Raw genomic sequence first — 14,469 nt, forward strand, 5'->3', positions numbered from 1 at the left:
ACGTCCTAAGAACGATATGGGAAAATGTTGAAGATGTTGCACACTATCAACTATCAACTGAATCTTGACTTCAGTCAAATAGACGGTACTGGTGCACCTCTGTCTTTTTTTTCCAAACATAAAAGCAAGGATTAAGAATAAAAAAAAACAAAAAAAAAAAACCATACATTAGTTGCTTCAAGATTTGCTGAATAATACCAGTTTGAAATTTTGACTCTTAACACATCTATTCACATCTCTGTACATTAGTGACTTCTTATGATTGAGTTTACTTCTTGGATTCTTCCAGTTGATGCTAATAATGGAGCCGAGAATGCAACGAATAGTACGCTTGGGTCTCTCGGCAGCGTGCACAGTGTCCCTCCCGGCATACTCCTCCTCGGGATGTATTTGCTCACCGTCATTCTGATGGCCTCACAGAGATGACCCCCTTTTCTCCATTATCGCTCACAGAGATGACCTCCTCTTCTCTGTCATCGCTCACAGAGATGACCTCCTCTTCTCTGTCATCGCTCACAGAGATGACCTCCTCTTCTCTGTCATCGCTCACAGAGATGACCTCCTCTTCTCTGCTATCACTCACAGAGATGATTTCCTCTTCTCTGTTCTTGCTCTATTAATTTTGTCCAGAGACACGGCTTGCGACTATAATTTTGTAGCTAATGATGAATTTTCTACAAATGCATGACCTGTACCTGGCCACCAGTTTTCTGTATACACATGTTGCACTTGAATAAGAGCAGAAGAAAATCAGTTGCCAAAATCCATTCATTGTTCTCTGAAATCTGTCTGTTTTCTTGAAGCAAATATATGACATCATTAAATATAGCAAAGCATATTGGTGTCACCAGATGAATCAGACATTCCCTGAGAAAGACTTCAGCTCATTTGTAATATACCACAATCTTTTCCTTATTGTGATATAATCTGGACAAATATATTCAATCTTAATGGAATTTTATCTGTGCAAAACCAGTTTATTACAATGACCACTTTCTCCAACTAATAAGACTTTTTTTTTTTACTTAACAAGACTACAATTCTCAATGTATATATTTTTAATCAATGACAAACATACCTATGTTTGTTTGTTTGTTTGTTTGTGTGTAATAAAACATATTGGACATGTTTTACTGGCATTTTTAAGTCAAAAAATAACATTTTTATTGTTTCTATTAACATTTTTATTTTATATAATATTATGCCTAACATATAACCGCAGAATTGCTCTACGGTGCATAAACAAAAACCTTGCATTTTGAAAACACAAAATACAGCAGTCAAACAAATACAGAACGGTTCACAAATATATCATATTAGCTTGATGCATGATTTTCAAACAGAAACATAGATGTTTGAAAGTAAACAAAGTGTGGGTTGCAAAAATATGTTAAAATAATTTACATCTCCCAGTCAAACACACCTACAAATTCAAAACAAGACAAGAAAACAAGGAAACAAACGCGGGTGCTGCCCAGTCCAGTTAATCTGTTGTGAGCCACGTTGTTGCCATAGTGTCCTAGCAGCAGATTATTTTTTTGTTTGTTTTGTTACGCAAATTATAGACCATGGAAGCAGTTGCTATGAGCTTATTCAGAAAACCAGAAATTTCCTTAAGGGAGAATTACAAATTCTCTGAGAATTAGATCAATCCTTAAAGTTAAGAAAAAAAATATATCACCTCCAAAAAAGCCCATCGCACTAGTTTCATTTTGACATGTCTGTGTACAGTGGTCATTATGGGTAAGTACATTACACGGTTTTTATGGGGACTTATGTCCTCACAATGTTCGGTGGATCACAGACAAACGCAGCTGTATAAACGGTTCCACATGTTTATCTATATGGAGAGGAACGATAAAATGTAAATTCATTAACAGATCATCAAAGATAATTCAATCTGTGACTTAAGCTTACAGGATGCTGGCAAATAATGTCATTCATTGTTGTATCTGCCATCCCTGATAAGACACACTTAAACATTCACAAACTAATTAGCTGCATTTTAGGAAAAGCACCAGAGCGTCTTTCAGTGTTTAATCTTGATCTTAGGTGGACATAAAATAAAGGCAATATAAAGTCATTCTAAAACAGAGCATGTTAACTGCTTTTCTGTTATGCCTGAAGAAATCTCAAAACATGCTAATTCAATTAAAAAAAAAACAGTCTTTAAAAAACAAATTAACCACAAGCACAGTGATAAATAATATATTAACCTTATCAAAGGTCTAGCTGTACACCAGATACATACACAATAACCCATAACTGGTACATTTATGAGCTTATAACAGTGATTCTAAGTCCAACTGGATGCTAATTGATTAATTTACTCTCAAACATTCTTGTGATTTACTTTGTATCCCACATTTACTTAAGCATTTCCTCTAGTCTGGCAGTTAACCTGTACTGAACCTCAAAAGGACACCGTAGGCATGGATGTCTGTGACATTTTTACTTTCCTCATTCTGTTTATTCTCCTACATTCTTTTATATGAATATATTTATATTCACCGTAATCATATTTCATTGTTCATGCAGAATTTGAACAACAGATCAGGTTAGAGTTGGCGTAGTGAGCAGGACCAGTAACCATGGTCACACAGAGTATGTCAGTTCTGAGAAACTTTTCCACTTTTCCTGATAAGTGCTGGAAATTATGTTTTCATATAGGAACATACGGATATAAAATTTTGAGTAAGGGGACATCTCCAGTCAGTCCCTGTCACCATGCCGGTGGTCAGATGTTCTCCTGTCAGAAGTTCAGACTAGGTTCTCATCACTTCCAGGCTGGAGCCGTGGTATTGAAAGAGTTATATCACAAATCATCAATGCAACATGATTACATATTACAGTCAATAACTCCATAATTACAATGATCACAGCACTTACTTAAATGGTCACATATACCAGGTTCCTCTGACTGAAACCATAGTTTCCACAGACCAAACCTCATTACAGAGGCTTCACAGATATCAGCCGCTACGGTCCGAATTACAGAACAAAATGAGAATCCTTGTGCTAAAGTGTTGAGTGAAGAGCCCTGGTAACAGGGACATTCAGTGATGGAGTCAGAAACTGGAGCGCAACTGGTTTTCACGTTCCGTGCTGGGACGCTCGCGGTGGGTCAGTCGGCGGCGGAAGTGCCCGCTCAGCAGTATGTAGATGAAGGGGTTGATGCTGCTGGAGGCGTAGCTGACACAAACAGAGAGGTAGTAACAGGTGTGGTAGGCCAAGCTGGGTTGGAGCACGTTCAGGTTGACTAACTGGAGCACATGATACGGTCCCATGCTGACCAGAAAGACTCCGACCAAAACCAGAACCATCTTTGTGAGTCGGACCACTCGTTCTCTTGGTAAGCTGGTACTGTAGCTAAGAGGAGACAACATACGTCCAAAAAAATCAAAATGAGCAGAAAATGATCATGTCTAAAACTCACTCAATCGCTAAGCCTCTTATCCTAGTTAGGGTTGCAGGGGGTGCTGGAGCCCATCCCAGCAAAAGGCAGCGAAACACCCTGGACGGGTCGCCAGTCCATCCTAGGGCAAACACACGGACAAACACATTCATACCCAGAGAAATCCCACGCAGACACGGAAAAAACATGTAAACTCCACACAGGGCCCTGGCCGCCAAGCCAGGGAATAGAACCCAAAACCTCCTTGCTGCGAGGCAACATCGCTACACACTGCATCACCCATGTCTAAAACTATTGTATGTAATTAGTTTTATTGTGGAATTATGGACAATATACAGAAAATTTTTGTGCTTAACCTCTGTTAACCCTAAAATGATAAAGCAAACTCAAATGATAAAAGCTGTCAAAACTTAAAATCGTGACTTAATGCATCGACGTGAAGTCTATCACTGGTTCATGATTTGAGTAAGAGGAAAACCAATCAAAGCAAGACATGTGATATCCTTCACAGGGTTTCACTTTTATATACAGTGCTTTGGTCTCTGTGCTTTGGTTTCATGCTTTGATGGATGATAACAACGCTGTTTCAGCCAGCTTTTGCGTTTTAGCACATCAAAGAGAAACAGCTTTGGAAGGAAAGGAAGCCTCATCTGTATGGCTAGCTGTGAGCTGTGTGGGTACAGATTTAGCCCGTAGGTAAAACCAGACCAGTTATCATTGACCCATGACGTATTCTGTTCTGGAGCCCTTGCATGCAGGATTAATGATAAACAACCTCAGTAAAATCGCTTGGTGGTGTTTGATAAAATATTACACATGTTGCATTGCACAGCTGACTTAAGCTAATGTGGGGTCCTCAAAAAAAATGGCACAACTATAAACACATCAAAATAAACAAAGACTGAACAAACAACAAAAACCTATGTGATACTAATATTCCAAATTACAGATTATAACCTATACCATAGATTATAACACAATATGCTGTGGAAATAAATGTTCTTTTCTTTTCTTTTCCGTGCGACATCAGTCAAATAAATTGGGTCCTATATAACTGCATTGCTTCTGCTCACATGTACCGATTGCAAGGACTTACCGACGAGCCTTCTTGTTCTTCCGGTACATTCTCCAGGCGTAACATAGTATTAGTATGTAACATATCAGGATCAGAGGTAATGGCAGGAAGAAGGAGGTCACAGTTTGATACAGTGTGTACCTATAGTAGAAGAACATATTAGCACATCAACATACTATGTTAATTACCAAGGTTGTGAGATGGATTTATCGGTATTTTAATTCACAAACAGACGTTAATGAGCGTCTGGTGTTCGGAGCAAAAAAGGTTCAGCCGTGTCATAATTACCTGATTTGAACCTTTGACACCGGTTTATGTCTGTGTGAACGAATGACTCATTGAGTAGCTATGGCTGATTTCTCAAGAGCCCTTACCATGAAAAAGTCACTAATTTTTCGTAGACTTTCCTTTTTTACACACGTCTAGCAAAGCAACCTCACTTACCACACTTCCATCAAGAAGTGGGTCTTCAAATAGAGCAATTACACCTCTGACATTCAATTTCAACCGTGGAAATGGGTATTTTTACATTATAATTTACCTGTCTTTTGTTTCTAATTTTCCAAGCCCACCCACTCATGCATTCATGGAGACAAGTTCTAGGATGTGAACATAAACAGGTGAGTCAGACAGACTAACACGGTTAGCCACACCGTGAACTTACCAGAGCACTTCACTGGGAGAGACGAGGTTTAAGGAGCAGCTGTCCAGCCCATCCCTGAATCGGATGACCTTGGAGTGGACCCAGGCAGGCAGCACCAGGATGAAAGAAGCGGCCCAGATGAACAGATTTATCCTAATGGTTTTGGATCGAGTTCTGAGGCTCATTAGACGAAATGGATGAACCAAGGCCAGATATCTGTACAAACGAAAATATTAAGAAGGACAGCGGCTCAGGATTCTTTTAATACATACAAACACAGATTAATGCGATTGCAAATTATAGTTAGTCAAAGGTGGCACTCTAACAGTTTTCAGTGCTTTTGATGGTGTGGTCTCCTGTGGATTCTGGATTCTTTCAATGCATGAAAATACTGCACAGCATTATTTTCTTTTTACAAAAAGTGCATGACCTTTTGCCACATAAAAGGGTTTTTTTTTCTCCATTTTGTGTCCAACACCATGATACAATCGGTTAATTTCATCTGCTGAAAGACATCTGCATGATATCAATAATAATAACAATAATAATAATAATAATAATAGTGACAGGCTTTATTTTCCCAAGCTCTTCTAGGCAGAACTCATTTCAACTCAAAATACTGCAGAGAGAATAACGCAGAGGACGAAAAAAAGGTATACAAGGACACACAGAGTCACGAATGGAAAGCTCGAGTCATGATTTCCATGAACCTTCATTTTTTGTGTTCTTTCACTGTTAAACAGTGTGCTTCTTCATAATGTGTGGGAGCAGTAGTGGTTTTACCAGCAGTGTTGTAAAGAAAGTGGTTGCTGGCTCTTTTGAGCATTTTAATTTTGTACTGAGAGTATGTCTCCTCTTCATGTACCTCTAGGACTGGCCTCCCTTTGCCTTATTTTGACTGATAAACAAGATAGTGAAGAAAAAGACAGCTGGCCAGTTTGTTAGACACATCAGACTCCAGCTATTACAAACGCTATGAGTTAAACTTCTTAGCTATAGTTTGTCTTGGTCATGTTTTTAGGTAAGTAACAGCAACACAGAAAAGGAACCTGAGACTTTAGCAACAGTTAAGAACTGAGTTTTTTTTTAAATTTTATTTTAATCAAAATATGGTTTGGTTTGAACTCCTTTTACTTTCATCCTCAGGTTAAACCACGCAGGCAATGTCAAGTGAAAGATGAAAGAACAGGGCAAAAGATGAGAGAGAGAATCAAACAGACTGTGTCCTTGGAGGAAGCGGATGAGGAGGGTGGGGGGGGTGGGACAGGGACATAGCAGATTGAAGGACCATGAGACAGTTGGGGGTTTTAATACTGTAGATTTTATGCTGTGGATTACTTTGGACAAGATTTTCGATTTGGCGTAACTGCAAATTCTCAGCCTCTGTTTAAACACTGACTGAACTGTAACTTGGTTAAACGGTTGTTTCTCTGTCCTAATTTAAATCTGATGTTTACATTTGCATTGAGATAGTGCTGGTGAGCGACAGGGAATTTAGTCCGTTTTCAGCATGTTGGTATTTTTGCCTGTTGTATGTTGTCTGTCAATATGAAAACAGAGATGAATATTCTGCAGAAGAAGGAAAGAAGAAGGAAAACTGAATGAAGTGGATAGGTGCAGGCAATCCACAGATATCCCTCAAATGTGCAGGGAAGGCTAAACATGAGTGAGTGAATGAGTGAGTGAATGAGTGAGTGAGTGAGTGAGTGAGTGAGTGAGTGAGTGAGTGAGTGAGCGAGCGAGCGAATTATAAGTCAGGTTCATGCGGTGGCATCTATCAAGACAGATGAAATGCAGTACCATATTATCAAAAATAAATTAATACAAAATGAGTTTACCAATAAGTAAAATATTTAATCAACATTTACCAGTACTTTAAATGAGCCTTTTTACTTGTACTCCTGTTTTGTGTAAAAGGTAAAAACTCTCCAAACTCTCCTACAAAATAACCAAATCACTACAACGTGATGTGAAATACGTTCGTACATACCATACTTCTTTGCAAATTTATCACTGACAATAAATCAATTTGCATACACTTTACGCATGTTCGCAAATCATAACTTTAGGTCAAACATAAAGAGAGCAGATGGTTCCATGAAAAAAAGAAAAGAGAAAGACATGTCAGCAGTGTAGGACAAACCTTGAGTTGAACCAGTACCATGTCACATATGAATTAATACAGTATGCAGAAGGATCCATATGGAATTCATAAGAATATTCAGAAAAGCAATCAAAAGGAGTTTGATATATCACAGACACGCACAGACAATGACTGCCCTCTGTAATTCCGCTCTTCAAAACAAAAAAAGGCAATTGGATTCTCTGCGATGTGATGCAAATGTTATCATCTATCCCTAATTATTAGATGTAAAAAGCATATGTTTGATGCAGGTTCTATGCAGCTCTAATATGGAACATTACAACACAGCTGCAGTATACAGAAATGGCTTGGCACTTTAAAGACACAATTTTCACACCACATATAAAATGTTCAGTTGAAAAGCAAAACTTGTTTGGGTTTTTTTTTTATGTATGTGTGAAGTGGCTTGGGGATGCACTGTGACACATACACCATCCCCCAACAAAGTGTAGTGAAGGATTCCTGACTGAACATGCAGCTTGGCCTTAATGACATACAGTTATTCCAATTCAACGTAAGGTACCTCTAAGACGGTAAATATTTTTGTTCTCAACTCTGTCATGTGTGGCAGGTGGTATGTTTCAGTACTGAGTACAGAGACAGCGCGTTGCCATTCCACAGGAGTAACCTAAACCCTCGGCTTATCGTCAAAGAACTCAACTCTATAATGTTTTCATGCTGTGTTGTAGCGGTTCACTCATAGCTTATCTCAGAAATCTCATGCTAGTCCTGAATCCCTGCTGTTATGTGGAAGTACGTCTCCAGTGAATCCACTGGTGAACAACCTCGCTGTAAACAGGAAAGGGAGAGTCTCCCAAAATATACCAAGATCTCCCCCGCAGTACCGTGAATCTCTAGTTGTTTTTGTAACAAAAACATGATTGATGACTATTGCAAAAGACTTAAAAAAAAACTCCTTACTGGACCGAAGGACAGACAGAGTTGCTTTTCAGTTCTACCCACTCTCAAAACCTGCTGGTGTACAGTACACTGGCAACAGGGACTTTTTTTTTTTTTGGACTATTGTCTGAAAAGGTAGCTCTGTTTCACAGTGCAGAGATACGCCCTGCTTCTGAGAGACCCATCTACAGTGTAACACAGTGAGCCACAATAGCTGGAATGAACACTGGCCGTGGAGAGGCTCGTTGTCCATTCTGAGGAGGCTCAAGGCTGTTGACTTCACACAAATCAGACAATACCTGCGGCAGGTCCAGTCATGTAGAGTAACTGATTGCTGTCGGCACAGGTGGACGTAGAGAAAAGCAATGTGAAAACTAGGACAAAATGCAAACTGGGGCAACAATTACAATTTCGATGTTTTTAAGTTTGATTTGGAAACTTGAATATATCCTTTATCTATTTTTGGAATGGTAGACGAATAAAGGCCATTTATCTCAAAATGACGATATATTCTGCTCAGCAGGATCTCCATTTTCTAGGTCATCTCTGTTTTTTTTTTCCTGTTGAGATTATTTGAAATGTGCACTACAAATTATGTAATTGTTAAAACTAGGTATAACTAGAGTCTTGGAGCACTCCTTCTAATCTCCTAACAACTAAAAATATTGAACATAAAAGCAATACTGGAACAAAAAGACCCATAATGCCCTCAACAAATTAGGACCACAACCTCATTTCATCTTGATGACTCAGTCCAAAGTAAAAGAAAAAAAAAACTGGCACAGTTACTCTGAACTGCATGATCACGTGCACAGATAAGAAGGTGGGAGGTTTTAAAAACCAGCATTACCCCTTCCATAAAATGTTCAAATCACAGGAAGGGGGGGGGGGGGGGGTGGACAGTGGGAGAGCTGGGTGCATTGCATTTCATAATTTCAAACAGCCTTGATTGCAGTGCTCGGAATTCAACTTTTATTTCTCCATTTTAGAAAATTCTTTTTTTTTCTTTCTTTCTTTCTTTCTTTCTTTTTTTAAAAGAAGGCTGTCTGGTAAAGTATGTTTAATTCATAAGGCCTCATTTCCTCAACAAAATGCATAAACTTTCCATCCACTCTTTCTCTTTTGCTGTGTATCTGTGAAAAACAAAATCCTATTCAGCTCTGCTTATTTATTTATTTATTTATTTATTTATTTATTTATTTTGGTTCCCACATGGCAATAGTCACACTTACCACAGACTTTCCCCGTGCCGACATCTGTTGTGCTTCAGTCATACAGATGGCAAGACACTGAGATGATACATATCCTTTGACCAATCGCTGACCAGTATATGATGTCATAATGGCCAAGGAGCACTAACCTGTCCAGGCTCATGGCAGTCATGACAGCTGCGCAGGCGACCTGGTTGCAGTTATCCAATGAGGTGATGACCCTGCAGAGGGTGCTCCCAAACACCCAGTGCCCCCCACGAGCCCACTGATGGATCAGGAAAGGCATGACAGTCACGTGGACCAGATCAGCTATAGCTAGATTACACATGTACACGTCAGGGACCGTCTTCTTTGTTGACCTGCAGACGCAACATAGTCAGGAGAGACTATAGGGTAAAAGTATTTCAAACAGAATTCCCTCAGTTAGCAATTGTTTTGTGTGTGAAACCTGATCTCATTTTGCTCATTCATAATAAGAAGATGGTAGAACAGTCAGGTGAAGTACAGAGAGGCTGGTAAAGCACTAACCATATTTGGAAGTCAATCAAAGGTAACATGGGATAATGAGATGGGACACAGGGAGGAACAGTGTTGCTTGGATGACAAGCTTTCAAAATAAAAACAAGCTTGTATCATGCGACCTGATTGGTGGGTGCGTGAGGAATGTCTTCTGACTGCTCCACTTGAGCCCTCATTTTTTAAACTCTGTTTAACAAAGACAAAGCTAACAGGGTCTGACAGAGAAACATGACATCTCTCTCTACATAAAAGATGAGAAATGAAATGTGAGAACAGGTGTCTCAAGCCTACAGTCTTGTGCTCTGTGGTGCATATGACTGTCAAATATATAATCCTCTCTCTCTCTCTCTCTGTCTCTCTCTCTCTCACACACACACACACTAGAGCTGTAACAATTCCAAATGTTGCTGTACAATTAATTGTCTCAGAAATATATTGCGATTAACAATATAATTGTGTCTTTCTGTCAAATTTTGCAAATACTTATTTGTTTATTATTTTTCAAACTGTTATGTGACCCAGGTAATGTAGCCTAATCACACTAGGTTTCGCTAGGCTAGTCGTGTTGGCCATCAAAAGAGCACAGCTTAAGTTTTGGCCACTGTATTGAATGACTGCATCTCTTTTGCGATGTAATGTGTCATTTTGTCTGTGAGCTTGCGCCATATGAAACTTTCTGGTTTATATTTTGTCTGTCGGCTGAATGACTCAGCAATGCCCAGTTGCCGGAAAGGACTAGCCACTGGTGGGATGGCGATTTTTGAGGTGTTGTTTTAAATTGGTTGTGTTGACACTTTTGACAGGGACTGTTTTCTTACACAGCCAGCAAACCGTGTCTTCCAAATTTGTGGGTTCTCTCCTCTGGTTTGGCTTGAATCCAAAATGATCCCAAAACAGTAAAGTCGTGTTATGTTTTGAGACAAGCTCCATCTCGTGTCATTTATTCTGCCCCTCTGTCTTCCCAATGTAGGCTAGTGTCCGTTTGCTGAATCCAGTGTCGCACTGATGCTGTAGCTGGCAACTGGTTGACAGTCTAATCCCTCCCCAAATGATCGACTGTCCAATCGTAATCGATTGTTTAATCGATTGTCCAAACTGAACTCAGCTGGGCTTGCAGACTCCCCACATTTTGACAGGACCAAAAGGAAAGAGTCAAGCAATTTTTTACCAACACTAAATGAGAACTCCAGTGAAAACATTAAACTGATAAATATTTGGTTATCGGCATTTCTCAAAGGTATATAACAAAACTGCCCAAATCTGTTTGGATTTTTAACATTTGAAAGCCTACTTGACTTCGCAATTTTAAATCAATGCGGGCGGGGCGTCAGCTAATAGGATAGCTACCGTTCTCTGTCGCGCTACAGGGTGCGCGAGGCATTGGAAATGTGATTGATGAATGAAAACAAAAGTGTGACTATGCTTTGACCCATCTCATTAAAAAAATGTTTTAACCACGGTTCAACAAAGAAACCACCATCGCGTGAAAAAATCGGGCTTGGACAATTATGAAATAATTGATACAGGCCTCTGCAATGGACTGGCGATCTGTCCAGGGTGTTTCCCCACCTTTCATCCAATGAGCGCTGGGATAGGCTCCAGCACCACCCGTGACCCTAATTAGGACAAGCGGCTTAGAGAATGAATGAATGAATGAATGAATGAATGAATGTTACAGCCCTAACACACACACACACACACATACACACAGAGTGAGTACTTTCATTTTTACGCATGCCAAATAAATGTGTCTCTCTTCATATGGACAGCAGCTGTGTGATATTCCTTTTAGATAAAATATCCCAAAATGTGACTGCATTCTCTTGACACACACAGACCATCTGTATTATTTGGTCATATGATAACTTTAAATGAAATATGAGAACATGGGTACCCAAGAGTCTTACATCCCCGGGAAAAACAAACAAACAAACAAAAAAAAAAGCCTTCTGTATTGACATTCGAAATCTCAGCGGAGTGAAGATACACTGAGGATAATAAGGAGACTACTCTCTCTCTATATGAAGCTCCTCAGGTTCCTTCTGTCAAGAACATTGTCAAGAGCCCTACAGACGTGACATCCACCGCTGTTCTCCAAGTATAGACATTTCAGAGCTTCGTAGCAATGACCACAGAAAATCAGACCAAAGATTGTCTGGAGTAATCTAGCTAATCAAACTTTCATTACACAGACCAGTTCCTTTTGTGGTCTCATGTGTAACACAATATTTTCCCCCAAATGAGCAATAATAAATCCTGTTACAGAGCAGGAGAGTTAATAATTGATCTTCAAAAAGTCATCTTTCCTCAAGATGTGCAGATTTTAATAACCCGCCTTTTGAAGCGCTTGCTTTGAGATGCTGTGGCTCATGCGCCTGAGTCATCAGCTTCATTTTCCTCCTCGTATTCAGGGAATCAGATAACCAGGCGGTCTTAGGATACACTGTGAATTACACATGTTGGTCTCACAGCTTGTCAGGTGGAGGTGGAGGTGAGGGTGGGGTGGGGGTGGTACTCTATCACAATAAACACAAGGGAAAAACGTCCACTCAACGTATGTACAAAATGTACAAAGAACCAGTGTACGTGGTACAAAACCAGTCTAAACAGTCTAGATTATTACCATTATGGATATCCATAAATATACAGCAGTATGTGAAGCATTTGGTGTTAATTCTCTGAAACATTGCTAATGACATTTTAACATCCATCAGATCATCTGTGTGTTTTCATCTGACAAGTGTATGAGAAGATGAAAAAGACAGCGCAAGATCCGCGTCTCTGAAACATGAACACAAGAAAATGACAGAGCATTTGTCTGGCATTTTATGTACTTTGTTTTTAAAGGTTATTACATCAACTGGAAATCAAAACCAGAGTTAAAAGGTCAAACATGAATCTCAAATATAAGAGGTAGATACCTCAGAGCCTTACTGTCTCACCAGCTAACCTACTTTATCAACATTGTCTGTGGGAACTCAATCTCTTCTATGTCCAACATACAAAGTATAGAACCGAGAATTATTAAAAATATTCTCGGATCCTTCATAATTTTAAAAAGTCAATTAAAAAAGAAAAAAAAAACTTCAACCAGCCTAATGACGTCCAGCTTATGATAATTAACCTGCTTGGGAATGTTTGGAAACAGTTTATAGTATCAAATCAGATACCTGGATATTAAATCAGATTGTATATGTTTAAAAAACATACCTCAGGATAGTCACCAACACAATAGTGTTTCCGATGAGTCCAGCTGAACATAGAAATCCAACGAAGGCAGGGAGAATTTTTGTCTCCGTCAGGTGGACTATAGTGTAAAAATCCTCTTCGTGAGGATATCCCACCTCATTAAGCTGCGACCCATTTTCCACTTGGAAGGTGAGGTTCCCAAAAGTGACATTTGACGCCTCCATAATGAGCTGTAATAATTAAACCCCACCTCGAGAGAATTCGTGTTATTCAATGAAAAACACTCAGTGTTTACATTTCTTTCAGCGGTCCTGAGAAATTACTTGTACTCTCGTCTCTACACTAAACCACCATTAATGTGACATCTAATATTAGCAGCACTCGCGCAGCAAGCGTCCGATATTTTCTCCGTACCTCCATAGTTCTGCAGCCAGAGCGCGACCACATGTGTAACAGTCAAGAATGACGTACTCCAGACGAACACCGCTGAGAGGATATTCTTAAACAGGAGCCGGGATGTTTTATATCAACTCTGCAACTTTTTTTCAGTGTGAGGACACAGTGCTTCAGCGGTTTAACGAAAGTTTCTTTTAATATCTTATCAAGACCTGACGGTTTTTGTTTGTGTGTGTGTGTGTGTGTGTGTGTGTGAGGCAACAGTGTGTTAATTTAAATCACAACAGTGCCTACTTTTAACCAAAGATGACAAGAAACGATTTATTAACAAGTCTTGAGTTTGAATAACGTGCAGCAAATGTTTTATCACCTGCATAAATACGAGTTATAAATTATACCATTTTCATTTCAATAACCTTCGCAGCTAAGACGGTTATGTCTGAAAAAACATGGAGATACAACGTCAATGACTTTGACACTGACAACTGACGATTCTAACAGGACAGCTAACGCAAACGTTCAGGGCACTCAAAGAAAGCTTGTTTCCGGCTCAAACCGGCAAGTAAACGACATATGTCTCCTTAAACCTGCATTCATGATGTCCGTAGTTACAAGTGAATTTGTGTACAATAGCATGCCATAAATGCTTCATTGTGAAGATTAGGTAAGAGTAATTTCTTCTGCTCGCGAAAAGAAAATGTTCGTCTTTAGGGGAGCTTCTACAACAAAAACAATCTGATATATACTCAGACTTTTCAATAAACATGCACTATTTCTGGAAAATGCACCACCATGTCTAGATTAAGGACAAATAGAATCTAATATTCAGAAAATAAGATTACATAAGCATCGTACTGAGGGGAATTTTGTGCCCTTGTTCACCGAATCGTGTAAATAATTGACTGGTTTTCCTTTTTATTCATGTATGCCTATATCGTTGGAGTGGTTTGGCAGGTATAAATTGTGTGAGGTCTTTTA

The 14,469-nt window shown here is 39.3% G+C and overlaps 1 protein-coding gene across 1 annotated transcript; it reads right to left on the reverse strand.

Annotated features, from left to right (window-relative positions):
- Positions 1 to 3,068: 3,068 nt before the first annotated feature.
- On the reverse strand, positions 3,069 to 13,319 carry mchr2 (melanin concentrating hormone receptor 2). Its single transcript, XM_030785336.1, has 5 exons — positions 13,117 to 13,319; positions 9,537 to 9,746; positions 5,155 to 5,349; positions 4,512 to 4,631; positions 3,069 to 3,369 (listed from the first exon to the last, which is right to left on the reverse strand). The coding sequence occupies exons 1-5, from the start codon at positions 13,317 to 13,319 to the stop codon at positions 3,069 to 3,071; spliced, it is 1,029 nt and encodes a 342-aa protein (XP_030641196.1).
- Between the last annotated feature and the right edge of the window lie 1,150 nt (positions 13,320 to 14,469).

This window comes from Chanos chanos, chromosome 9, assembly GCF_902362185.1.
Source record: "Chanos chanos chromosome 9, fChaCha1.1, whole genome shotgun sequence".
Classification (NCBI taxonomy): Eukaryota; Metazoa; Chordata; class Actinopteri; order Gonorynchiformes; family Chanidae; genus Chanos; species Chanos chanos.

Bases quoted from the DNA above. Each gene is read 5' to 3' on its own strand.
- mchr2 (XM_030785336.1), bottom strand. From the start codon at position 13,319: ATGGAGGCGTCAAATGTCACTTTTGGGAACCTCACCTTCCAAGTGGAA. The intron at 5,350-9,536 runs GTTAGTGCTCCT...TCGTTTGTACAG, and splicing joins ACTGCCATGAGCCTGGACAG to ATATCTGGCCTTGGTTCATC. The intron at 4,632-5,154 runs GTAAGTTCACGG...CTTCTACTATAG, and splicing joins TCTCCCAGTGAAGTGCTCTG to GTACACACTGTATCAAACTG.